General features: G+C 42.7%; 1 protein-coding gene across 3 annotated transcripts; it reads left to right on the forward strand.

The window, feature by feature from the left end:
* Nucleotides 1–1045: 1045 nt before the first annotated feature.
* On the forward strand, nt 1046–25810 carry morc3a (MORC family CW-type zinc finger 3a). Of its 3 annotated transcripts, XM_063498197.1 has the most exons (19): nt 1046–1091; nt 5513–5659; nt 7042–7114; nt 7500–7632; nt 8963–9189; nt 10103–10259; nt 10919–11066; nt 13084–13212; nt 13306–13425; nt 13525–13622; nt 13742–13849; nt 13940–14068; nt 15831–15905; nt 16010–16049; nt 21981–22092; nt 22174–22270; nt 22356–23448; nt 23935–24125; nt 24232–25810. In XM_063498197.1, exons 4-19 carry the CDS (start codon nt 7583–7585, stop codon nt 24380–24382), a joined length of 2925 nt encoding a protein of 974 aa, XP_063354267.1. In that variant the 5' UTR covers nt 1046–1091; nt 5513–5659; nt 7042–7114; nt 7500–7582; the 3' UTR covers nt 24383–25810. The 3 variants fall into 3 exon arrangements, with proteins under 3 accessions (XP_063354267.1, XP_063354265.1, XP_063354266.1); XM_063498195.1 differs by lacking the exon at nt 5513–5659 and having other exon boundaries at nt 1052–1091; XM_063498196.1 differs by lacking the exon at nt 1046–1091 and having other exon boundaries at nt 5450–5659.
* Nucleotides 25811–26050: the final 240 nt, after the last annotated feature.

Here is a 26050-nt window from a genome sequence, read left to right on the forward strand (position 1 = left end):
AAAATTGTGTTTTAGTTTTAATTAGTGTTGAATTTATATATCTATAATTTTACATTCTTGATGTGATTATTTTTTTTAGGATATAGCATTTTTTACGCATGATTACATAAAAATCAGAATGATAATAGACAATTATTTTCATTTCCACTTTCATCCATCCATCCATCAATTTTCTTCCGCTTATCCGGGTCGCGGGGGCAGCAGCCCAAGCAGAGAAGCCCAGACCTCCCTCTCCCACCTCCTCCAGCTTGTCCGGGGGAATACCAAGGCGTTCCCAGGCCAGCCGAGAGATATAATCTCTCCAGCGTGTCCTGGGTCTGCCCCGGGGGCTCGGCATGCCCACTTTCAATAGATCGGAATATGCTTTAAGTCATTGTTTCTGATGTTTTCATGTCTGAGATAAACAGGATATGGTGTTGTGAGGAAATAGATGGGGGTTTTTTTTCAAAAACTTTGTAAATCCAATAAAATACCTTCCATCTACTCTCTGAAGCCTTAAAGATTAATCCATGTATTTAAAAATAAAATAAAGACCTTTATTTTATTTATAAAATAAAGAAATGACCTGTTTTTTCAAATATTATTTATGTCTCTGCCCTATTGCCCCTACATTATAACCAATCCAGATCTTTTGGGCCATTGAAATATCTTTATAGAACTATGTTACATTTGTTAAAATCTCTGCCACCCTGTTGGCCACATCCCCCAGTTTAAATACGAATAATCCCCTTTTTCGCAGACATCACTTGCACTGGCACAACAACACTGGCACGTGTGTCACATTCCGTAACACTAAAATTAATTTCAAGGTGTGTCACTGTCGGCACGCTTTTATTTTGGAACTCGTTAAAACGGAAGTGTTCCCGACAGCGTTCAATGCACAAATAAAGCCTTACATATGAGGTATGGATATTGATATTAACATAAAACATAAGCAAGGGCGATTTTAATTAACTTAAAAGTTCTCTGTTTAATTTTTGTGTAACTCGAGTGTTTGGTCGACCGGATGCTTGGACCTAACCCCGCCCACTGCAATCGGTCTACAGAGAAAGATGGCGACGCAGATGGACCATGGTGTTCCGTTAAGCACGGTGAGAGGAGTTTACTTATTTGTTTGAGGAGTTTTGTCCTATTTATTGGTGGACTAAATGTGTGAACAGTTGAAACAACAGTAAGACTATGCGTCTGGGTTCAGTGAGGTTAATTTAGTCCATACAGCACACCCGCTGTGGTCAAAGCTGTATTGGCTGTTGGTACCGAGGTCTGTGGGACTGCCATTTAGTTGCCAGTCAGTTTATATTTACAACTGCCAATGAATTACGGGAGTTCTGTCATCGTTAACAGCAGTATTGTTTACTAAGAATTTAGGTCCGGTTGTGCTGTGAATTCAGGCTACTGGATAAGTTTCGTTTTCCTGACTCACGGCTGGTTTTACAGCCCACTAACATACTGGTTACAACGGCCTGGCTTGTCTTGTTCCAGGTCGACACAGAGCCAGGACCAGTGTATTCTCTATGTCTCTATTTGGTAGGAGGTTAAATGGCTTTTGCATAAGATTTAATGCACTTGGAAAGAAAAGCGTCTGGACTTCTTTAAGTTGCTTGAAGATGTTTCACCTTTCATCTGAGAAGCTTCTTCAGTTCTAGAGTCAAATGGTGGAGAGCTCCAGATTTAAGCCCTATGGGAGTGTCACCCCAAGAGGGACAATGGACCCCTTAATGATCTACCTAATCACATGAGCTAAGGCGTGAAAATGGGTTTAGCTAAAAATCAGCCCACATCAGCTCATTGTGAAATCTACCCCCACCCTATCATGTGATTTCTTGAGGTCAGATGTATATGACAGACAGTTGGTTTCATAAACCACCGCCTCTGTTCAAAGATGGTCGCTTACAGTGGACATAGATGGCTTCTTTCACTCCTCTTTCAAACCATCTGTCTTCCCTGTCCAAAATGTGAACATTGGTGTCCTCGAAGGAGTGACCTTTGTCCTTTAGATGCAGAAGGACAGCCGAGTCTTGTCCCGTGGAGGTGGCTCTTCTATGTTGTGCCATGCGTTTATGAAGTGACTGTTCGGTCTCTCCAATGTAGAGGTCTGAGCATTCCCCCCTACACTGTACAGCCTATACGACGTTGTTAAGTTTGTGTCTAGGAGTTCTGTCTTTGGGATGAACCAGTTTATGTCTGAATGTGTGGACACACACTCTGACTGATATGACTCTGACCTGGATGACTGAGAACCTTCACAGACATATGCAAAGAAGCTCCGCAGTCAAACAAACGTGACCTAAACAACTTTAATCCCTTGTTTTGCTTTCACATGTGTGATAACACGAGGGACACACTTACTACAGAGTAATAAACAAACAGGGGAAGACTTTAAGAGGGTGAATAGAGGGAAAACATAATACAAGTGCATTAAATATGTCTGTGAAGGTTCTCAGTCATCCAGGTCATCGTAGTCTAAGGAGCTTGGAAAGAAAAGCGTCTGGACTTCTTAAAGTTGCTTGAAGACGTTTCACCTCTCATCCGAGAAGCTTCTTCAGTTCTAAGGTCAAATGGCCGAGAGTCCCAGATTTAAACCCAGTGGGAGTATCCCCCCAAAGAGGGACAAAGGACCCCCTGGTGATCCTCTAATCACATGAGCCAAGGTGTGAAAGCGGGTGTGGGACCTAATCAGCCAGGGTTTCGGGTGAGCTCATTGTTAAACCTGGCCCCACCCTATCATGTGAATTCCTGAGGTCAGATGGCCCAGAATGTGAGTGGGCGTTAAGGCGTCTGGGAAGGGATCTCAAAACTGGATTATAGATGGCAGACAATTGGTGTCGTAAACCACCGCCTCTGTTCAAAGATGGTCGCTCACAGTGGACATAGATGGCCTCTTTCACTCCTCTTTCAAACCATCTGTCCTCTCTGTCCAAAATGTGAACATTGGCATCCTCGAAAGAGTGTCCTTTATCCTGCATACCCACCACAGAGGCAGTGGAGACTGTCAGAAAACGATTACAAGAAGACAACTCCTTGGAGGACAGGACCAACTTCACACCCGATCAGATCTGCACACTGTTAGACCTCTGCCTCACCACTACATATTTCAAGTACAACGAGGGTTTCTACAGACAAAAACATGGCTGTGCCATGGGCTCCCCCGTGTCACCTATTGTAGCCAACCTTTACATGGAGGAAGTGGAAAGAAAGGCTCTTGGCTCTTTTAAAGGGAGAGTACCCAGCCACTGGTACAGATATGTAGACGACACCTGGGTCAAAATCAAAACACAAGAAGTGGAATCCTTCACTGCGCACATTAACGCCGTGGATAAAAACATCAAGTTCACCAGGGAAGACACAAAGGATAACTGTTTGCCCTTCCTGGACTGCGCTGTGCACATTGAAGAAAACGGCAACCTCAACATTGAAGTTTACCGGAAGCCCACACACACGGACCAGTACCTCCTCTTTGACTCCCATCACCCTCTGGAACACAAACTTGGAGTAATCAGGACCCTACACCACCGGGCAGAACATGTTCCCTCTAAGCCTGAAGGGAAAAAGAAGGAACACACACATGTAAAGGAAGCACTCAAAACATGCGGTTATCCCAACTGGGCGTTCATAAAGTCAGCAAAGAGGCACAGAAAAGAAGATCAGACACCAGCCGCTGGCTCATGTGATTAGAGGATCACCAGGGGGTCCTTTGTCCCTCTTTGGGGGGATACTCCCACTGGGTTTAAATCTGGGACTCTCGGCCATTTGACCTTAGAACTGAAGAAGCTTCTCGGATGAGAGGTGAAACGTCTTCAAGCAACTTTAAGAAGTCCAGACGCTTTTCTTTCCAAGCTCCTTAGACTACGATGACCTGGATGACTGAGAACCTTCACAGACATATTTAATGCACTTGTATTATGTTTTCCCTCTATTCACCCTCTTAAAGTCTTCCCCTGTTTGTTTATTACTCTGTAGTAAGTGTGTCCCTCGTGTTATCACACATGTGAAAGCAAAACAAGGGATTAAAGTTGTTTAGGTCACGTTTGTTTGACTGCGGAGCTTCTTTGCATATGTCTGTGAAGGTTCTCAGTCATCCAGGTCAGAGTCATATCAGTCAGAGTGTGTGTCCACACATTCAGACATAAACTGGTTCATCCCAAAGACAGAACTCCTAGACACAAACTTAACAACGTCGTATAGGCTGTACAGTGTAGGGGGGAATGCTCAGACCTCTACATTGGAGAGACCGAACAGTCACTTCATAAACGCATGGCACAACATAGAAGAGCCACCTCCACGGGACAAGACTCGGCTGTCCTTCTGCATCTAAAGGACAAAGGTCACTCCTTCGAGGACACCAATGTTCACATTTTGGACAGGGAAGACAGATGGTTTGAAAGAGGAGTGAAAGAAGCCATCTATGTCCACTGTAAGCGACCATCTTTGAACAGAGGCGGTGGTTTATGAAACCAACTGTCTGTCATATACATCTGACCTCAAGAAATCACATGATAGGGTGGGGGTAGATTTCACAATGAGCTGATGTGGGCTGATTTTTAGCTAAACCCATTTTCACGCCTTAGTTCATGTGATTAGGTAGATCATTAAGGGGTCCATTGTCCCTCTTGGGGTGACACTCCCATAGGGCTTAAATCTGGAGCTCTCCACCATTTGACTCTAGAACTGAAGAAGCTTCTCAGATGAGAGGTGAAACATCTTCAAGCAAATTAAAGAAGTCCAGGCGCTTTTCTTTCCAAGCTCCTTAGAAAGTTTCTATGCATAATTTCCACCTACTTGAATTGATTCTGTTTATGACCAAATAAATATCAGCTTTCTAAGTGTTTAACAGTTACGATATAGATCTGTTATACCAGATATTGTCATCTGTAGTCTTGGCTGAAGTTCTGCAGTGGTGGAGAAAAAATGACAATACCAAGCAATAAGGTAAACAAATGTAGCGCATTAAAAACAATATGCAAAGATGCATAGTGAACTCATTGCCATGTTCAAGAAACCAGTTTGAGATGATTTGAGCTTTGTGATATGTTGCGTTATCCTGCCAGAAGCAGCCATCAGACAATGGGTACACTGTAGTCATAAGGGGATGAACATGGCCAGCAACAGTATTCAGTTATGTTGTAATGTTTAAACGGTGCTCAGTCGGTAGTTTCCCACACACCATTACACTGTTACCACCACCCTGAAATTTTGATACAAGGCATGGTGTTTTCTGACCTGACCATTCCACCAGCAAGCAGAGACTCATTAGAACAAGCAACATTTTTCCATTCTGCTGTTGTGTTAATTTGAGCAAACTGGAGCCTCAGTTTGCATGTCCTTAGCTGAGGGGAGTGCAGAAGTGTTCAAACATGTCGATCATCATTTAATCAAATTCATTCGATTAGCAGCATCTAATCGTGAAGCTGTAAATGTCATTGAGAAGGGTATTTTTTTGTCATCTTACATAAGTCATACTTCCCTTTTTCCTTTGTTTTCCGTCCTTAACTTCTCCTTTACTCTGTGTAAGAGAGGACCAGAAATCCAGTCTGCAGGCCATTCTGCAGTATTCCCCTTTCAGCACACAAGAAGAGCTACTCTCAGAGATTCGTGCAATTAGTTTGCCGGGATCCACGTCGAAAACTGGCACACGGATCATCATCTGGAACCTCCGCAGGTCTGTCTGTGGTCCACACAGGAATAAATGGTCATATGTGATTTCAGAGGCTATGCTGTTGCAATTAAAGCCTGCTAGTTAAAGCCTCTCATTACTGGATCAATAAGATAAAACAAATGAACAGATTATCATCATTCCTACAAGAATCAAATCACCAGCTTTCTTGTTTGCCTGACAAAATAGTGATAGTTTACAGATCTGGAAGCTTTGCACGACAAAGAGGGCAAATTAACTGGATGTCAACTGCACACCATTTGTTGAAATGCACTCCATACCATTACATTTACCTCGAGGATGTGCCACCCAGTGTGGTCTTCAGTCCATCTGCTTCAAGGTTCGTGTGGTTAGTAACATATGGCCAGGTGATGCTCTCCTCCAGCTACAGGACTGTTTTAATCTGACAAACTGGTCCATTTTTAAACAGCAGGATCTGGAGACCTTCAATCACTCTGTCCTTTTCTACGTTAACTGCTGTGTAGAAAATGTGACAGTGACAAAAACTTAACTGAGAACCTTGGATGACAAGTAAAATCCAGGCTCTGATCAGAACTCGTAACTTAACCTTCATGCTGAGGGTCATTTCCTTGTGCAGCACTGCCAGAGCCAACCAGAGGATGGGTATCAAACAGGCAAAGGAGGCCTATAAGAAGAGGATCGAGGGCTTCCTCACTGATAACAACCCCCTGCCAGGTGTGGAGAGGCATCCCAAGCTCTCACCAACTACAAAGGCCAGAGCCCCCCAACTGCCGACAGCAGCCTCAAACTCGCAGAGGACCTCAACACCTTCTTTGGAAGGGTGCTCAACCTCTCCCTGACTCATGCCACCATTCCCACCAATCTGAAGGTCTCCACCATCATTCCGATCTCAATGACTACAGACCTGTAGCCCTCACATCTGTAGTCATGAAGTTTTTAGAGCAGATACTGTCTCAGCACATCAGAGACTGTCTACTGCCCTTCCTTCACTCGCCTTTTTTTCTCATTCTGATGTTTGGTTTGAACTTCAGCAGGTTGTTTTGACCATGCTGAATTACTGCCATGTGATTAGCTGATTCAGTATTTGTGTTAATAAGAATTTACTCAAACATTTTTATCTGGATTTCCTGTGCTGTTGCTACATGTGGGAAACCCTTCCCCCTACTGTTCTTCCCTATTACGAGTCTGATCTCTTCTGCAAAGATTTGCATGTATTTCACTAAATTGACCAGTGCAGCGCTGAACTGACCAGGTTTTGGTTTCAAAATTCCATCAAACCTTTGTTTTAAACATGGAGCATATTTTCCATGCAGTAAAAATAAATAAAGTCAGCAAAGCCCCTTTATTGTGGTGGATGTGATATAAAATGCAACTAATTTGTGAAATTGAATTTGTTTCACTTGTAGCTTTCGCCCAAGTTTCTTCACAGCAACTCCACCAGCCACACCTGGCCCTTCAGCGCTATAGCTGAACTGATTGGTGAGTCACTGTGATCTCATTGTATTTCAAAGTTGGTTTCTATTTCACTTCCAATTCTGAGAACAACAGTTGTAACGACACAGACAGATGATTATATAACAAAGTCAAATATTTACGTGATTGAACTGTATGTTTTGTTTCATGTAATAAAAAATACAATAAATAACAATAATATATAATATAATAGTGAAGATATATATATAATGTATCTTCACTATATTTCTGCATGAATCTAACTTTATGAGTCTGTTTAATATGTACACTGTATGTAGCAGAAAAATAGGTCCTCTGTAAAAAAAAGTAGTCTCTCCCTGCTGCTCATCTACACTGTAATTTTGGCATTCATATTTGGATTTTAAATGCTCCCTAAAACTGTTTTTGACAGACAATGCCTACGACCCAGACGTCAGTGCCAAACAGTTCTGGATTGATAAAACTGTGGTCAAAGGAGAAGAATGCCTCAGCTTCATGGATAATGGAAATGGGCTGGACAATAAAACAATGCATAAGATGCTCAGGTACAGATGCAACTACGGTGTCATTTTTTTGAAACTTGTGGAAAGTCAGATTTCAGAAGATTGAAATCTTTGTAAAACCTTGAGATTTTAACATAAATTCATGCAGTGTGTGATTTGCAGACTTTTATGGTGTCATTGTGACATCATAGGGTGTCGTATTGAAGAAATTAAAAGTGTATTGTACAGCTCTCACCATGCCTTTTCATATCATGTGTTACTCGGTATGGTCTCTTGACCATTTTTTTTACGTCAAATTTGGTACTAACAATGAAGGTCAAGGTCAACTGCTTAGCCAACCTAGGTGCTCATGTCTTCCGAGGCCTATTATGTTGTTGTGAAGTTTGAAGCCATGATAAATTGTGCGTAAGATAGCATTTGAACTAGGGTTGTGCGATATGACCAAAATCTCATATCCCGATATAAAACATCTATCGTCCGATAACGATATAAATCACAAAAAAAATTAATATTTTCTGTAAATTCTGTGAATCTCGGGTAGGTGAAGTGTTTCCAGCTGGGCGTCGTATACCTGGAGTCGAGTGTTTTAACCGATGCATGAAACTACACATTTTTTAGACATAGGTTGTAACGGCCGCCGTTTTCTTTGTGAGTATTTATTACACGGCTTGCTGCGGGGAAAAGCCTGTTCTAATGTTTGAGTTTAAGGTTTATTTTTTAGCACCTGACGGCTCTTTTTTGCTTCTCATCCGTCAATACTCTGCATACTTTTTCACGTGATTCCGTTTTTGAAAAGTCTCAACAGGATCTTGAGCTTTATTGTGAAAGGTTTATGTGGAAAATAAACAAGCGGACATGCGATGGTTTTACCGTCGTTGTTGCTAACGACAACCCATAAAAACAGGCGCTTGTCCGTCCGTAGTGTGGTTATATTAAATATAAGAGAAAGAGAGAACTTAAGAAATTAATATAGCCGCTACAGTGACCATCAAAACGATGAAAAAATATTGCCGTAAACAGTTTATTTTGCGACACCACGAAACAAACGATAGCGTAAAATGAAACGATAGACGTTTTTATATCGTCATCCGATATATATCGTTATGTCGAACAGCCCAAATTTGAACTGATTTCCACATTTGGTGTGACCTTGATCATGACCATATTAAATTAAATCAAAAATTAAATCACCTAGAGATGCTTTTGGTACCTGCCATCAGACAAAAGTTAAACATGATATCTTGAAAACTGTGGATGCTAGACTGCTAACAGACAGACAGACAAATGGAACTGATTGCATACTACTTCCCTTCAGAGGGAGAATTATGGTTTGCAAAACTGGTAAAGAATTTTTGCATTTTCTCTCCTTCAGCTTCGGATACAGTGACAAGGTGCCCCTGAACGGTAAAGATCCAATTGGAATCTATGGCAATGGCTTCAAGTCTGGCTCCATGCGTCTTGGCAAAGATGCTATTGTCTTCTCCAAGTCGAAGAGGAGCTTATGCGTGGGGATGCTCTCCCAGACCTACCTGGAAAAGATTGGTGCAGATCAAATAATTGTACCTATTGTTTCCTTTGAAGAGAGCGACTCAAAGAACTATATCCTTTATCTAATGAAATATTATACATCAACTATGTATTCATTACTCCAGCATTAAATTAAGTCAGCTGAAAAAGAACAGGAGCAATCCAGAAATCTCAGAGAAAAAAGGGCGAAAAAAGAGATTCCTTTAAAAAAAAAACATAAATAAATCAAAATTAGAGGCTAGATAAAAGGTGTGATAACCAAGTCCTGCAACTTTGCTAAAACAAAAATTTTATAACTCTGATTTCATCTCTTCTTACACCTCTGAAGTGCTTCCAGTCTCGCTGTTGTATTTATTTTATTTAGATCTGTGGTTGTCCGGTTCTACTGGTTTACAAGTGAGGTCTGTGGAAAAGCAAAGACTTGACCAGGACTGTTGTTGTTGGAGTTTTTATCTCCATGTTTAAAGGGTTGTGCACTGTGAATTGTTCCCAGGAGTCAGACTGTTAAAGCAGAGCTCTGGTAGTGTCTGATAGAAAAGAATTCAGGAGAAATAATCAGAATTGTGATGCATGGCACCGTGCACCAGGACTTTATGCATAATTCAGTAGCTTGTAGAAACACGTGTCTTAATGCATGCTCAATCATCCAGGTAAGTAGATCCCAAAAGACTGATTCTGTTCTGGACGTAGCGTTTTCAGTGGGAGAAATGTGTTGCAGAAACATCTTTAGCAGCAATAACATAAAGTAATTGTTTTCTGTATAGTTCTGATACTGTGTGAAGTTACCTGAAGGCTTCAGACGGGCCAAATCTTCTGCTTTTTTAGAAGTGTTCAAACATGTCGATCATCATTTAATCAAATTCATTCGATTAGCAGCATCTAATCGTGAAGCTGTAAATGTCATTGAGAAGGGTATTTTTTTGTCATCTTACATAAGTCATACTTCCCTTTTTCCTTTGTTTTCCGTCCTTAACTTCTCCTTTACTCTGTGTAAGAGAGGACCAGAAATCCAGTCTGCAGGCCATTCTGCAGTATTCCCCTTTCAGCACACAAGAAGAGCTACTCTCAGAGATTCGTGCAATTAGTTTGCCGGGATCCACGTCGAAAACTGGCACACGGATCATCATCTGGAACCTCCGCAGGTCTGTCTGTGGTCCACACAGGAATAAATGGTCATATGTGATTTCAGAGGCTATGCTGTTGCAATTAAAGCCTGCTAGTTAAAGCCTCTCATTACTGGATCAATAAGATAAAACAAATGAACAGATTATCATCATTCCTACAAGAATCAAATCACCAGCTTTCTTGTTTGCCTGACAAAATAGTGATAGTTTACAGATCTGGAAGCTTTGCACGACAAAGAGGGCAAATTAACTGGATGTCAACTGCACACCATTTGTTGAAATGCACTCCATACCATTACATTTACCTCGAGGATGATGCATCCATGATTTCCAAAAAGAAAATTCTTCTGATTTTCATACCAATAGTAGTTCAAAATATGCACGCCCTAATCACTCAGTTAATTGGTTTTTCTCTATACCTAAACTGTTAACCACTTATTCACGCTGCTTTTTAGAGCGAGGTAAATGCCTTCCCAACTCAGTATTTGGTCTTTTGCAATCCTTCCTTTCAATTTGTTTTCACATTTTGCAGAGGGTTCTAACTTTTTGTAAACATAGTTCTAAGAAATATTGCATGAAAAAGTGCTCCCTCTCTGCCCTTATATTCTAACTGTCTTCTGGACTAATAACCAATAACATAAACTGTGTCTTGTTTTGGGGTTTGTTTGTTTTTTCAGGACATCTACTGGAACAACAGAATTTGATTTTGAGAAGGATCGGTACGACATCCGAATTCCATCTGAGGTTTACAGTGCAGAGAATGACACTAATCAGCGTCCAGACAAGATCACGTCACACATCCCTGAGAGCATGTACTCGCTTCGGGTAAGCAGCATAAATGTGCATGCCCTGAAATAAACCATTAGCACTTGGCGCTAAAAGAGAAAGCCTCTTTGTCCTCACCATAATTATGCATCCAAAAATGAGAGTGCAACAGTTTGGGATGCTAATCACACTCCAGTCCAGTGGGCAACTTCTGGTTAGATCCACAGTTTCAGGGGTTTTTTTTGACAGTGACACAATTTTTGTAAGTTTACCTCTGTGCACCTACACAGTAAAATTAAACAGCAGAAAATCAAATAATCAATGTGTTTATTAATTTAATAATTGAAGCTCAGACTTTCAACTTTAATTCAAGGGATTAAACAAAAGCTTTGCATTAACTGTTAAAGAATTGCAGCCATTTTTATACAGTCCCCCATCTGGGTCCCCAGGCTCAGATTAATATATTTTTGAAGCAGAGAGTATAGCCTTGCATACTTCCACAGTTCATCCTGGTACTTCTATCAGCAGTCACTTCATCAGTAAACAGTAGTGGCCCGGTTCCACTGGCAGCCATACATGCCCATGCCATAACATTGCCTCCACCATGTTTCAGAGAGGATGGGGTATGCTTCAGGCAGGGTTCGTACGGGTGCTTGAAATCCTTGAAAATACTTGAATATAGTCTTTTCAAGGTTTGAAAAGCGCTTGAATTTCAGATGTGATGCTTAAACGTGCTTGAAACTGTATTTCATTCACCACAAATAACTATCTGACCGAATAGTTTTCTTATCAGATAGAGAAATAAAATGAGTCGCAAAGTGTAAAAGCAAAATATCTCCATCTGGGCTGCGTTGCACCTCTGCATGTCAGTCTGTTTCAATGTGTGACCCCGCCCCTCCCCCAAACAGTCGGGGATGAGTGCACTAACTGGAGGTTGCTGTTTTAATGAGTGTTTCATGGAAAATGACACTGGCGGAATTTGCACTCTTGAGTCACTTGACAGGTGAGTCCTAGAAAATAATTTTTGAGTATGTGTACATAACACATGCTAATTTTTGAAACTTATTATTTTGCTAGCTTTCAACCTTGCTGAAGAAATTATTGAAATGCACTGAGTGTGATGCAGTATGGCAGGGCTATTATAGTAGTTAGTTATGGCATGGTGATTTATGAAATATACTGTAAAATTGGCTAACATTACTTAGCAGTAGCAGTAATGTGAGTTACTTCACTCAAGTGAAAGCTTTAAACGTTAGTCTGATACCTAACTAGCCAACTTAAGGCTTAAGGAAATAATGGTAATGAGAGAGACTGATCCACATGGGCACAAAGAATAGCCACTTTTTTTGTGCTACCGAAGTTCCCCGGCTTTCATTCAAAATCTGTTTATTGTGAGCACCTACACATTACACAACTTAAAAATTATAATTGGCTTCAAGCTCACATTGAGGCCTGTGGGGCACTATCAGCCACTGAGACAACAGACAAATTTAAGTGTTTTAATATATGAATGTTTCATGAATGTTAGGCTGCCTGTTTATTTAAGGGAGATGAACAATACGTTATAATTCTACATAATTATATCACAGATGATAGACTAAATAAATAGGTTTTTGATAGATGCTTGTGCATTCTTAAAGTATTATATGTTGAATTGAACTGAGTATGTCATCTGTTCAAAGCCTCTCCCAATCAGTGCTGTTCCCCATGCCTGTTTTACTGTACATGATGTTAATGGCACAAACACTTTAAAGGTGATCATTTAGGAGTTTAACAATAATACAGACAGCAATGTAGTCAAACATCTCACAGTTTTTTTTATATATATATATATATATATATATATATATATATATATATATATATTTGGACATCTACAAATCTATGACTTTTCATTTCATTATGTATATATAAAAAAAATTACAGGCAGATATTGCATTAAGGAGGTCTGTAAAATAGTCACACTTAATCATTGTTTTTAGAGATATTTCCCCCAATTTATGAGCTCCACCCTGTTTTCTTTATCACGATTCTACTGATTGTATAAATAAATTCACACATCTGTGGGTGGGTGTAGGCATTTTCCAGCATTCTGTACCTGAAGCCTCGAATGCAGATCATACTTCGGGGTCAAAAGGTGAAGTCTGAGCTCATCGCCAAGAGCCTGGCCTGGATCAGAAAGGATCACTATAAGCCTAATTTCCTGGTATCCTTTTTGCACAGCTTTTCTACAACTGTATAATTTTGGTGATATGTTTATACTGCTGCTTTTGTGCGTTTTCCTTAAATTGTATGCTAGCCCCGCAGAATTCCTATTACTTTTGGGTATAACACCAAAAGTAAAGACCAGTGTGGCATAATGATGTATCACAAGAACCGGCTCATTAAAGCTTACGAACGTGTCGGCTGTCAGCTTAAGGTCAGTTTCTGCTGTTTAAGTGAGTTTTTCTTTAATCACGTGTTTTCACATGTAGAATGATGTAGATGTTATCATTTGCTAAAACTTTGCCTCCTACAGGCCAACAACAATGGTGTTGGAGTCATTGGGGTCATAGAATGTAACTTTTTGGATCCCACTCACAACAAACAGAGTTTTATGGAGAATGACAAGTACAGGTAATAACATTCCTGATTACATTTATCACCTCGAAGGCTCGATTGAGGTCATAATGAGGTTTGGGTGGGTGAGGCACAAAAAGTCTGTTGTCTGTCTGATGCAAACTTTCTTGGCACAGGAAAACCATGAATAATTTGGGGATTAAATTGGAGGAGTACTGGAAAGAGATACGCTACAGAAAGACGAAAGAAAATCCAAATAGCACCACACTACCAGAAGATATCAAGTTAGTACACTTCGCAGCGAGTGGCATCAGGTTTTCATTCATTCAAATTTCTGTTTGCATATGTGTTTAACCTTGCTGGTTTGTCTTTAGGAAGCGACCAGATCAAAACTGGGTGCAGTGTGATAGCTGTCTGCAGTGGCGTAAACTTCCTGATGGCATTGACATCAGCAAGCTGCCAGATAAATGGTTCTGCCAAAAGAACCCTGATCCTCAGTTCAGGTAATTGGATTTTTACCAGTTTACCCGGACTCTGTTCCAGAACACTGGTTCAACAATCTCTGAGTCCATTACCAAAACTAACCATCGGTTTTGATTCCAACAAGGCCTGATCAGAGTTATTTCCATCAACTCTGAGTGTGTTTACTCAGAGTTAAGCATATAAGTGAGTAGTAGAAATAAAGCCTTCATCAATGGTACCAGGATGCACCATGGTAAAGGGCAAATAAAAAGTCGACCCCCATTTTAATCCAGTGTTTGAGGAACCTAAATTTTCTGGTAATTATTACATGGTTAGGACTTCAAGGATTAAAAATACTACTGCTCATGACATAGCAGCCAGTTTAGGGGTTGAGATGGCTGTGACAGGTTGTGTCACTACCTCCTTATTTGGTGACACTGGTTTTTCTGAATGGACAAACACACACAGATGAATCAGGAAAGAAAATCTTTATTTACTTATGGGAGGTAGCTAAGTCACATGACACCAACAAAACTGCCCTTTCGCAGCACAGTAAAACAAACTCTTTTGCAAATGGATGTCTGCCAATATTGTGGAGGAGTCAGGTTTTTTTCTTACCGCTCTTTTTTATAGTCCGCTTGAAAAATCCATGTGCATTTTTTTCTTTTTGTTTTTTGTTTTTTTTAAATGAGGAAGTATAACATGTTAGTGGACAGCTATACACAGCCACAACTAATTTGAGAGCAAACAGAAATCCACATGGAGCCTCAGTCAAACCCTGTGATGAAACAAAGTTTTATTACTCTGACCCAACTGGACCCAGTGGATGATAACATTGTGGCATAAGAAAGCTGAAGTCCAATCAGGATAGATATGTGGTAAGTCAGACATAGATAAGCAGAATATACTAATCGTATCTGAGATTGGATGGTGGTTATTTGTTTCTTTCCAGAGAGCACTCAATAATTCAAGGAACTGATTAAATTCGGCTGTAAAATGCATACGTACATGTTTCAAGGTCGCACTCCCATGCACTTGACCTTGCAGTCTTGCAGAATTGGGCTATCGTACTAAGTGATACTCTTTCACAGACATATCTGCAGACACGCTATGAAACACTGCTAGTAATTGCATTTAAACCTTTACCAATTATCAGATTACATCAGCAGAATGTTTAGCCAAATGCTAAACAAGCAGAAACTGGAGGACGTTACTGTGAGAATGAACAAACCTCCGTTTTTTGGGTCTTGTGGTTCTTCTGCCTCCTTCTTCGATGTGCCAAAAGGGGCAAAAAATGACATAAAAACGGGCCTCTTACAGGGAGTCATTGTGGGTATTAATAGATTAATTTCTTTACAACCAATTTGTCTTTATCCACAGTTGCTGTTTTTTGGGTTTGTGTGTTACTTGTTAAACAAATCTGTCAACATGGAAATTTTGTTTGTTTATTTATTTATTTTCACATTTGAAACTATCTTGGATGCATTTGGAACTAATCTATCACTTTCTAATTGTGAGTTAAATACAGTTTGAGAGTATTGTCCTAATAATGCATTAGAGGCTGTAGTAACACAGGTGTAGTAACAAATGCATATTCAGACATAGGTTTTGTAAGTAACACACAATTTATGAAGAAACCAACGAACACAAACAGCCTCTGTTTCCTCTCAGTTTATGGTGATGATAGATCACTCTTGACTTAGTAAGACTGATTAGTAAGCGTTTGATGTCCCCAAGATGATTGTCCATGGGACCGGTACAGGTTACCAGTCTTTTCACTTCAATACTCAATTGCACTTACAGGAGCTGCCAGGTACCCGAGGAACCAGAAGACTCTGATGATGACCAGCCTTCGTATCGCAAGACCTACAAACAGCAGTGAGTCACAGTGACAGAAGTTTAAATTAATATTTATACAGAAATCTGAATGAAAATGTTAACTGATCATAAAAGAGGTGACCTGTATGATTTATTTGTTACAGGGAGAGAGAGGAAAAGAAACAGGAAAAGGAAAGACAGAAGGTAAGGATGCATCAATTTCTGTAAATTGTTTTTTTCTTTTTTTCTGCTGCAAGGGCACCTGCAGTGCCTCACTATGATTTTGAGGGATTTTGTCATTTTAATTATTTGTGATCCTGTGCGCATTTGTGGAGGATTGAACCCACGAAGAACAGTTGCCTCTGTCTAAACTTGCCAAACAAAATGAGGCTCTCAGAGAGCGGCAGGGAGACCTGGAACGGCAGCTGCGTCAAACAGTGGTTCCCATTTGTCACTTTGGAGGCCAGCAGTAATGTGCTGTTGATAGAATCATCATATTAGACTAAACAAATCTAAACTTAGCACAAAATCTAATGATATATTTGTTTCGTCTATCATTATTATTATTAGTAGTAGTAGTATCATATTATTATTATTATTATTATTATTTAGGCCAGTGTTATAGGGCAGCTTCAAGCAGGTGTTCTGCAAAAAACTAAACCTAGCACCAATGTTCCCTATAATTTTTCATGTGTCTGAGCGAACACACAAACTCCCTGAGCGATCTCGTGGACCACTGTGAGCAACAGCAGACGTGTTCACTGTGGTCACGCCAGCGTCGAATCCATCCAAGTTACATGGTTTATTAAAATAATCAAATTACAGCATTTACATTTCTGTTAGACAACTTTTCATTAACTGCTTTAGCCCACTTACAATGAAAATTGTAAGTGGGCTCCGTGAATCGCTACCTTATCGTGGTGGAGGGGTTTGTGTGTCCCAGGGATCCCAGGGGCTATGTTCTCTGGGGGCTTTTGCCCCCTGGTAGGGTCTCCCATGGCAAATTGGTCCTGGGTGAGGGACCAGACAAAGAGCAATTCAGAAGACCCTTATGAAGAGAACATCGAGGGAACAGTTTACCCTGCCCGGGATAGGGTTACCGGGGCCCCGCCCTGGAGCCAGGCCCGGGGAGGGTGCCCGAGGGCGAGCGTCTGATGGCCGGGCCTTAGTCCATGGGGCCCGGCCGGGCACAGCCCGAAGAGGAGACATGGGCCCATCCTCCCGCAGACCCACCACCCGCAGGAGACGCCATAGGGGTCGGGTGCATTGTGTGCCGGGCGGCAGCCAGGAGCAGAGGCCCTGGCGGACTGATCCCCGGCTGCCAAGACTGGCAATAGGGACATGGAATGTCACCTCTCTGGTGGGGAAGGAGCCTGAGTTAGTGCGTGAGGTTGAGAGGTACCGGCTAGATATAGTCGGGCTCACCTCTACGCATGGCTTGGGTTCTGGAACCAGTCTCCTGGAGAGGGGCTGGACTCTGTCTCAGTCTGGAGTTGCCCTTGGTGAGAGGCGGCGGGCTGGGGTGGGTATTCTAATATCCCCTCGGCTTGCTGCTGGTACGTTGGGGTTTTTCCCGGTGGATGAGAGGGTTTGTTCCCTGCGCCTTAGGGCTGGGGAACGGGTCCTGACTGTCATCTGCGCTTATGCGCCGAGTGGCAGTTCAGAGTACCCAGCCTTCTTAGAGTCGCTGGGGGGGGTGCTGGAAGGTGCCCCACCTGGAGACTCTGTTGTCCTGCTGGGAGACTTCAATGCTCACGTGGGTAACGACAGCGAGACCTGGAGGGGCGTGATTGGGAGGAACGGCCTCCCTGATCTGAACCCGAGTGGTGTTTTGTTATTGGACTTCTGTGCAAATCACAGTTTGGCCATAACGAACACCTTGTTCGAACATAAGAGTGTCCATAAGTGCACGTGGCACCAGGATGCTCTAGGCCGCAGGTCGATGATCGATTTTGTAATCGTATCACCAGACCTGCGACCATATGTTCTGGACACTCGGGTAAAGAGAGGGGCTGAGCTGTCAACTGATCACCACCTGGTGGTGAGTTGGATCAGGGGGCGGGGGAGGACGCTGGACGGACCCGGTGCACCTAAACGCGTAGTGAGGGTGTGCTGGGAACGTCTAGCAGAGGCCCCAGTCTGTGAGATCTTCAACGCACACCTCCGGCAGAGCTTCGACAGCATTCCGAGGGAGACTGGGGACATTGAGTCTGAATGGACCATGTTCAGCATCTCCATCGCCGAAGCTGCTGCATTGAGCTGCGGCCGCAAGGTGGTTGGTGCCTGCCGTGGTGGTAATCCCCGAACCAAATGGTGGACACCAGAGGTGAAGGGAGCCACCAGGCTGAAGAAGGAGTCCTATCGGGCTTGGCTAGCCTGTGGGACTCCGGAGGCAGCTGACAGGTATCGACAGGCCAAGCGGAATGCGGCTCGGGCAGTGGCTGAAGCAAAGACTCGGGTGTGGGAGGAGTTCGGAGACGCCATGGAAAAAGACTTTCGGACTGCCTCGAAGAGATTCTGGCAAACCGTCAGGCGTCTCAGGAGGGGAAAGCGGTGCTCTACCTGCACTGTGTATAGTGCTGGCGGAGCGCTGCTGACGTCGACTGAGAAAATTGTCAGGCGGTGGAAGGAATACTTCGAGGACCTCCTTAATCCCACTGACACGTCTTCCGAGGAGGAAGCAGAGTCTGGGGATGAGGGGAATGACCCGCCAATTTCCGGGGGCGAGGTCACTGAGGCAGTTAAACAACTCCTTGGTGGCAGAGCCCCTGGTGTTGATGAGGTCCGCCCCGAGTTCCTGAAGGCTCTGGACGTTGTAGGGCTGTCCTGGTTGACACGCCTCTGCAATGTTGCGTGGAGATCAGGGGCAGTACCCCTGGACTGGCAGACCGGGGTGGTGGTCCCCATCTTTAAGAAGGGAGACCGGAGGGTGTGTTCCAATTACAGGGGAATCACACTCCTCAGCCTCCCTGGGAAAGTCTATGCCAGGGTGCTGGAAAGGAGAGTTCGTCCGCTAGTCGAACCTCAGATACAGGAGGAACAATGCGGTTTTCGTCCTGGTCGCGGAACACTGGACCAGCTCTTTAGCCTCTCGAGGATACTTGAGGGTGCATGGGAGTTTGCCCAACCAGTCTACATGTGTTTTGTGGACTTGGAGAAGGCATTCGACCGTGTCCCTCGGGGTGTCCTGTGGGAGGTGTTGCGGGAGTATGGGGTGTCTGGCCCATTGCTACGGGCCATTCGATCCCTATACAACCGTTGCAAGAGTTTGGTTCGCATTGCCGGTAATAAGTCGGACTCGTTCCCGGTGGGTGATGGGCTCCGCCAGGGCTGCCCTTTGTCACCGGTTCTGTTCATAATTTTTATGGACAGGATTTCTAGGTGCAGCCAAGTGGCGGAGGGCTTTCACTTCGGTGGCCTCAGAATCTCATCTCTGCTTTTTGCGGATGATGTGGTTCTGTTGGCTTCATCGAGTGAAGGCCTCCAGCTCGCACTGGAACGGTTCGCAGCTGAGTGTGAAGCAGCGGGAATGAGGATCAGCACCTCCAAATCTGAGGCCATGGTTCTCAGCCGGAAAAGGGTGGAGTGCCCACTCCGGGTCGGGGATGAGTTTCTGCCCCAAGTGGAAGAGTTCAAGTATCTCGGGGTCTTGTTCGCGAGTGATGGGAGAAGGGAGCCGGAGATCGACAGACGGATTGGTGCTGCGGCTGCAGTGATGCGGACGCTGCACCGGTCCGTCGTGGTGAAGAGGGAGCTGAGTGTAAAAGCGAAGCTCTCAATTTACCGGTCGATCTACGTCCCTACCCTCACCTATGGCCACGAGCTGTGGGTAGTGACCGAAAGAACGAGATCGCGGATACAAGCGGCAGAAATGAGCTTCCTCCGAAGGGTGGCTGGCCTCTCCCTTAGAGATAGGGTGAGAAGTTCGGCCATCCGGGAGGGGCTCAGAGTAGAGCCGCTGCTCCTCCACATCGAAAGGAGTCAGTTGAGATGGTTCGGGCATCTGACAAGGATGCCTCCTGGGCGCCTCCTGGGTGAGGTGTTCCGGGCATGTCCCACCGGGAGGAGGCCCCGGGGCAGACCCAGGACACGCTGGAGAGATTATATCTCTCGGCTGGCCTGGGAACGCCTTGGTGTTCCCCCGGATGAGCTGGAGGAGGTGGCTGGGGAGAGGGAGGTCTGGGCTTCTCTGCTTAGGCTGCTGCCCCCGCGACCCAGCCCCGGATAAAGCGGATGAAGATGGATGGATGGATGGACAATGAAAATGTAAAACAAAAATGTAGTCATTGACCTGTGTAGTATGTTAACACTATTGGAAGTAAAAATAACTTGAACTCCAATTTTGAAAACACAACTTTCTTTATTATGTTTTTTAAATAAAACTCTGACTTGCATTATGAGTATGAGTCTGTGGTCTGGGAGAGAGTCTTGTAACTCTGTCTGCAAAATACAGTATATAATGACCAATGTTGGGCAATTAATTATATAGTTACTTCTTCAAAAAAGTTACTGAGTTTTGCAAACAACAAAGTTTTTTTCAGCTCTTTACCTAAAAATGCAGCCAAGGCATTTTTAAACAAACATTTCAAAATACTTACAGAACAATCAGCTGTTCTGCATCAAATTTGATGCCACACAAATTATTTGTGCCACTCCAAAAATAATTTCTGTCCACTATGAGATAAAGGAGAACAACAGCCTGATACCTGCAGGCCTGACAACAGGAGATGTATCAGATGTAACATTCAGCAGTCGCCTCATTGTTCTGACACACACAACAAAACTATTGACTACACTACACACTGACTACACAAGATTTGCGCTAAACGTTCCAAATCTCTTACATCTCAAAACACCGCCGTCACTCCTAAAACTTCCTCCCGTCTCTTAACAACTAAATGCCATGTTTTGATTGGTCGACATGGTACATTTTTCGACCAATGGGAAAGGGTGGGGGGTGTTTTGGTTTCGTCTTTGCTCACAGGCGGAGATTGCTTTCGAGCGTTTTCCTTATAAAACGCCGTTTTTACCGTTTCTTCCTGCAGTAAATATAAACAACGATAGTATTCAGGAAGAAAACCAAACATTGCATTTTTTTTTAATCATAACTCTGGTTTTACGTGGCCTATCAACACAATTTAAAAACTGCTATAAAGTCCACACTTTTTCCGTCAATTGTTCTGTCTGTCCTGCTCACATCTCCAATGGTTGTACACGTTGTCATTAACGTGGCTTCACTCCACATCAGCCACGCCGCTCTGCTAGCTAAAACACCAGTGTACATATTTACTTTAATTTCAATTCGGGTTAGAATTTTTTTGTGTGCGCAACGCAGATTTTCTCTGCTCAGAGACCGTGCCAACAGTGCGCACGTGCGCAGCTTAGAGGGAACATTGCCTAGCACCTCTTCCAAATTGAGGGCCGGTTTCCATATAATGGGGGATTTCACAGGTAAGCCACGAAGTGGGCATCCCAAGAAGATAACACCACAAGAACTCCACTTTTCCTCAGGAACTCTAGACAGGCTTCTACAGATTTAAAGTCACGGTTTGCAGGATGATATGGCCAACAGCTTTCTACCCAGGCAGAGTGCACATAGCCAATCTCCAGTCTCACTGGGCTGCCAAGAAGACACCATCAGGCCTTTTTGTGCCCATGTGCACTGGAACTTGAACATGTGGAGGAATGTTACGTTCAGTGATGAGTCCATATTCTTCCTACAGCAGTTGGATCATAGGGTGAAAGTGTGGAGAAGATGCAGAGAACGATATGTTGATTGCAGCACTGATTGGGTAAGAACTTTTGGAGGTGGAGGTAGTGTGGTGGCATCTCCCTCACTAGAAAAAATGGCTCATCTCAGTGTAGAGAGATGACGAGATAAAACCAGTGGCAATCCCATATCTCCACAGTCTCGCACCGAACCATTCCTGACCTCAAACCCACTGAACAGTTGTGGGATCAACTTGTGCTTAAATAGCACCATTTAAGGGAACGGTGTAAGATTTATTGACAAGAAAAATTGTTACAACAAAAAAATAATCTGCCAAATACAAGATTCTTTACTTTTTGTGCTAAGTTTAGATTCAGTTTAGTCTAATATGATGATTAATGTTCAGTCTTTTTTTTTATTGACAGATTGTCCACCAATCCCCTTCCACTCCCACTACTTTGAGGAGCTGTTCATTACAAGAGGGTGCTACAAGGCCTGAATCCTCACCGCTGATGTCTTCCACCATTTCTCAAGCTGGTGAGAAATTTTTCTCTTTGAGTGTGAGTGGGGAAAAAACACTTTGAGAAATTAAAATGTATTTGTATTCTTTCTCTTTAGCCTACAGCCCTTCTCGTAATGATGGTTTTCCAGTTATTACTAGCGTATGCTCATTGTCAGCAGGCTCACTATCAAAAGGTGCATTGTCAACCCCGAGGTATGGTTTTGTGTTGTTTGGCAGCTTAGATATGTGTTTTGGGACAGTAACATTGGCCGTTAACTCTGTTTTTTGTGCTCTGCAGAGTAAAAAGGAAACTGCCTGTTACTCCACAGAACACACCAAAAAGATCTCGGATAAATGGCTTCCATAGGAGCACCTCGGAAACAGCCCCATCAGTAGATGTGACCCCACTGAGCTCCCCTTCTGTGAATGTCGATAGTAATAATGATGATACCGACGATGAAATTGTCATCTTGGAGACTGCTAGTACCCCCAAGCCAAAACAGAACCTCTACGATTTAAATAAAGTGAAGAAAGAGGAAGAGCAAAGTGACAATAATGTCAGCATGCTGTTGGAGTGTAGCGATGATGCTGCTGTGGATGTCCCCTCAGACACGAATGCTGCAGGAACAAGCTCTGCAGGGTCTGCAGCTGTGGAAACCAGTTCCTCCCCAGCGCCCCTTCCACAGCTGTCAAGCGCCACAACCCAGACAGAAGCACCGATGGTGAAGCAAGAAGGCGAGGACCAAAAGCAAGATGATATTAATAAGGGTGGTAAAGAACAGACTTCGAATATGGATAACTGCAACGTTCAGCAAAGAAAATTTAAGCAGGAGAGCAGTGGAGACGGTCAGAGTGAACATCAGGGACAGCAGACCTTGCAGAATGGAGTGAACCATGATCTAGAAAGGGAAGGAAGTCCTAGACCTTCCTGTTCAAATATCGGTGACAACGAATATAGTCCACTTACCTACCCCAATATCTCTGAGGTACAGCAACAACAAGACCAGCTGCTTGAGCTCATGCAGGAGACCGCTCAGGAGAGAGACTCTTTAAAAGAACAGGTCCAGAAACTTACCTCACAAGTGAAAGACCTGGAGAAAAAACTGAAGGAGATGGCACCGGTCAGCGTGAAGAAGGAGTGTTGTCACCAAGCCAGCCAGACAGAAGAAACAGGAGGGCAGAAGGACTACAAAAGTCTGTTCGAGAAGGCCAAACAGAAAGTCAGTGAACTGATTAAAGACAAGGAGGCTTTAATAGCAGCATCTGATACCAAGGCCAATCTGAGTGCTGACAAAAATGTGGAAAATGATGATGAGATTGCGCTGCAAGTTGACGCTCTAGTCCGGAAACTGGATCAAAGAACGAAGGAGACAGAAGAGCTGCGCTCACGGGTCAGTGACACCGTGTAGAGCTGTCTTTGTTTAAAAAAAATAGTAAAAGTGATGACAAAAAGCTTTTCTCACATTCAGTTGAACTAATTTGAGCCTTAAACGCACTGAACTAAACAAGCTTTTTACCTCTGCCTAGCTTATGTTTCTGAAAGTGCTGACGTAGGAACGTGCATGTCATTCCGTCTGTAAACACAAAAAGTTGGAAATGGTCATGTCAAATTTGACCTGTATAGAGGTCAAATATTTATTTATTTATTTAACATCTGGCAGCAGCTGGCCGATGTTGTCATGTGCCTTAATTGGTGTTCTGATAAAAGCACATGCTATGAGGTATGCCTTACATCTACTTCTCAATCCAACTGTATAAGGAAAAATATCCCAAATAGCCCACAGTTATGCACTTTTTAAATATATTTCTCCTTTCGTTTTATTATTATTGACTGTCGTACCTTCCCTCTTCCACTCCCTCTCCTTCTGCACCACCAGCTGGACCTTGTGGAGGAGCACAAGGCAAACCTGGCAGCCCAGTGCGAAGAGCTCCAGTTAAGGTTAGAGCACCAAAGGGAAAAAGCACAGAGTCTTCCAACAACCAGTGAATCTTCAATTCAGACACATCCAGAGGAGGAAGGAGGGGCAGCTGTTTCTGGCACACATTCAAACTCAGATGCATCCAGAAGGTTAGACTGCTGGGAGATCACTCCTCGTGGTTTTGATGTACCCCTCTTTGATAAAGCAATTAATGAAAGCAGCCTCACTGTTTTTCTCCTTTCTGTTTCCCCTTAGTTTGGTAGAGCTTCGGCAGAACGTCGGGCGCCTTCTTCTCTCCCACGTGCCTGCGCTGGACCTGGCACAAGTGAATTTCGAGTGCAATGTAATTGATGAGATCCTAGACCAGTTTCTCTCTAATAATAATTCTGACACAACAAATGAATAAACAAAAGTCGTCACATCCTGGATTTAACTAGCGCTCCACCTGTAAATGTTTCATAAGGAGACCTGTGAGTGGGATATTAACTTAATTTAAGGTGTGTTACAGATGCTTACAGATTTTTATTTTTAGGTTACTTAAACTAGCTTTTTGGGTTTTTTTATGAAACAGAAAGCAAAAGCAGCTGTAGATATTAATTGCTCCCAAGTTTCTCAATAAGATCAAGGAAGTAGCAGTTTGTCAGTAGTTAATACTTTTGTGTTTGATTTTTCTCTTGTTTTTGTTTTAAATAATATGTTGCACATTTTGTATTATCATGTCTTACCAAATATATTTTTATATTGCCTATTTATATTTGTTGATTACTGCTCTGTGGCGAGGTGTGGTTTGTGGCTTAGTGCAGGGGAGGGGTGGCCGGCACAGCTGAGGTCCATTACGGTAACCATGACTTCCCTATTTAAGTAACTGTCCGGTCCCAAAAGAGGGGTGGAAGGTTTGGAGAGGAGACGAAAGCGCACAGCCACACAGGTGTATATATATGTGTGTGTGTGTGTGTGTGTGTGTGTGTGTGTGTGTGTGTGTGTGTGTGGGAGCAAAATAAAAATGAGTTTGCCAAAACAACCTGCAAAGGCATCAGGTCCTTATGTCATAAGCTCTATAAGACTTTGGTAGTCTTCTCAAAATCACAACACAAGTCTGCCACCGAAGTCTGTCATCACAAACTTTGGCACTTTGATATTAAATAGTACGGACATTTGTTATCGCAGCAAGCGGTTTCATTATAATAATGAGGTGTGTGATATGGGACACAAGGAGCAAGGTCTTCAGACTTGGTTGATTGTTTCAAACTCAAATGTTTTGGCAGCGTAGGTGGAAATCAAGGCATTAACCTTAGGTACCCTGGTTTTACATTTCACTTTTGGGCAATAATTCAAGTTTCACTTTGGTGAAGAGCTCAGTCTGACCAGTGGCCGCAGCATGAACTTCCAGGTCTGAATATACTGATGAATTAAACTGGATCATTTTGTTTTAAAAACATCTGTTTTGTATTTCAAAATATTTTTTGAAGCGACTCTCAGGTGATGAAATAACCAGTGTGGGAGTCGCATTTCCATTTTCCATGACATTTTACAGGAAAAAAATGAAAAGCATCAACCACACGGTTTTACATGTTGTACTTTAACCTGCACATCACAGGCTTGAAAAGAATGGGGGGGTTTTTTCAAAAATGTACTCGATTTTCAACTTTTCGTGATTTAACTAAAATCCTCATTGCAAAACTGTTAGCGGTTTTATTTTCTTTAAGTTAACTTGTCTTAAATGTTTCACAGTTGCAGTGCACTGCTGATAACTCTGATATTTAAAAATTAAATATTCTGTCAATAACAACCACAGTTATAAAATTATGTTCTACCTATTTTTTAATAAATAATTTTAAATAATGGTCTAATTGCTACTGTTTTTTCCATTGTCGTCATGATTTTTACTATGATAATTATGATGTGAAAATCTGATATCATGACTGCCCTTATTCTTTGAACATTGTCTGTTTTTCTAGTACTTGTACCTGACTATTTTCAAAGGAATTTTTATTAAGCCACTTACAGACCTTTGAACCATTCAAGGCTAATAAAATATTTACCAATTTGTTTTTTATCGAATTCAACCAGTGTT

Source organism: Pelmatolapia mariae, linkage group LG16_19 (assembly GCF_036321145.2).
Source record: "Pelmatolapia mariae isolate MD_Pm_ZW linkage group LG16_19, Pm_UMD_F_2, whole genome shotgun sequence".
In the NCBI taxonomy this organism is placed as follows: Eukaryota; Metazoa; Chordata; class Actinopteri; order Cichliformes; family Cichlidae; genus Pelmatolapia; species Pelmatolapia mariae.

Coding starts and splice junctions, on each gene's coding strand:
- morc3a (XM_063498195.1), top strand. CDS start 1,053: ATGGCGACGCAGATGGACCATGGTGTTCCGTTAAGCACG. Junction 13,213..13,305: donor ACTATAAGCCTAATTTCCTG/GTATCCTTTTTG, acceptor ATTGTATGCTAG/CCCCGCAGAATTCCTATTAC. Junction 22,271..22,355: donor GGTGCATTGTCAACCCCGAG/GTATGGTTTTGT, acceptor TGTGCTCTGCAG/AGTAAAAAGGAAACTGCCTG.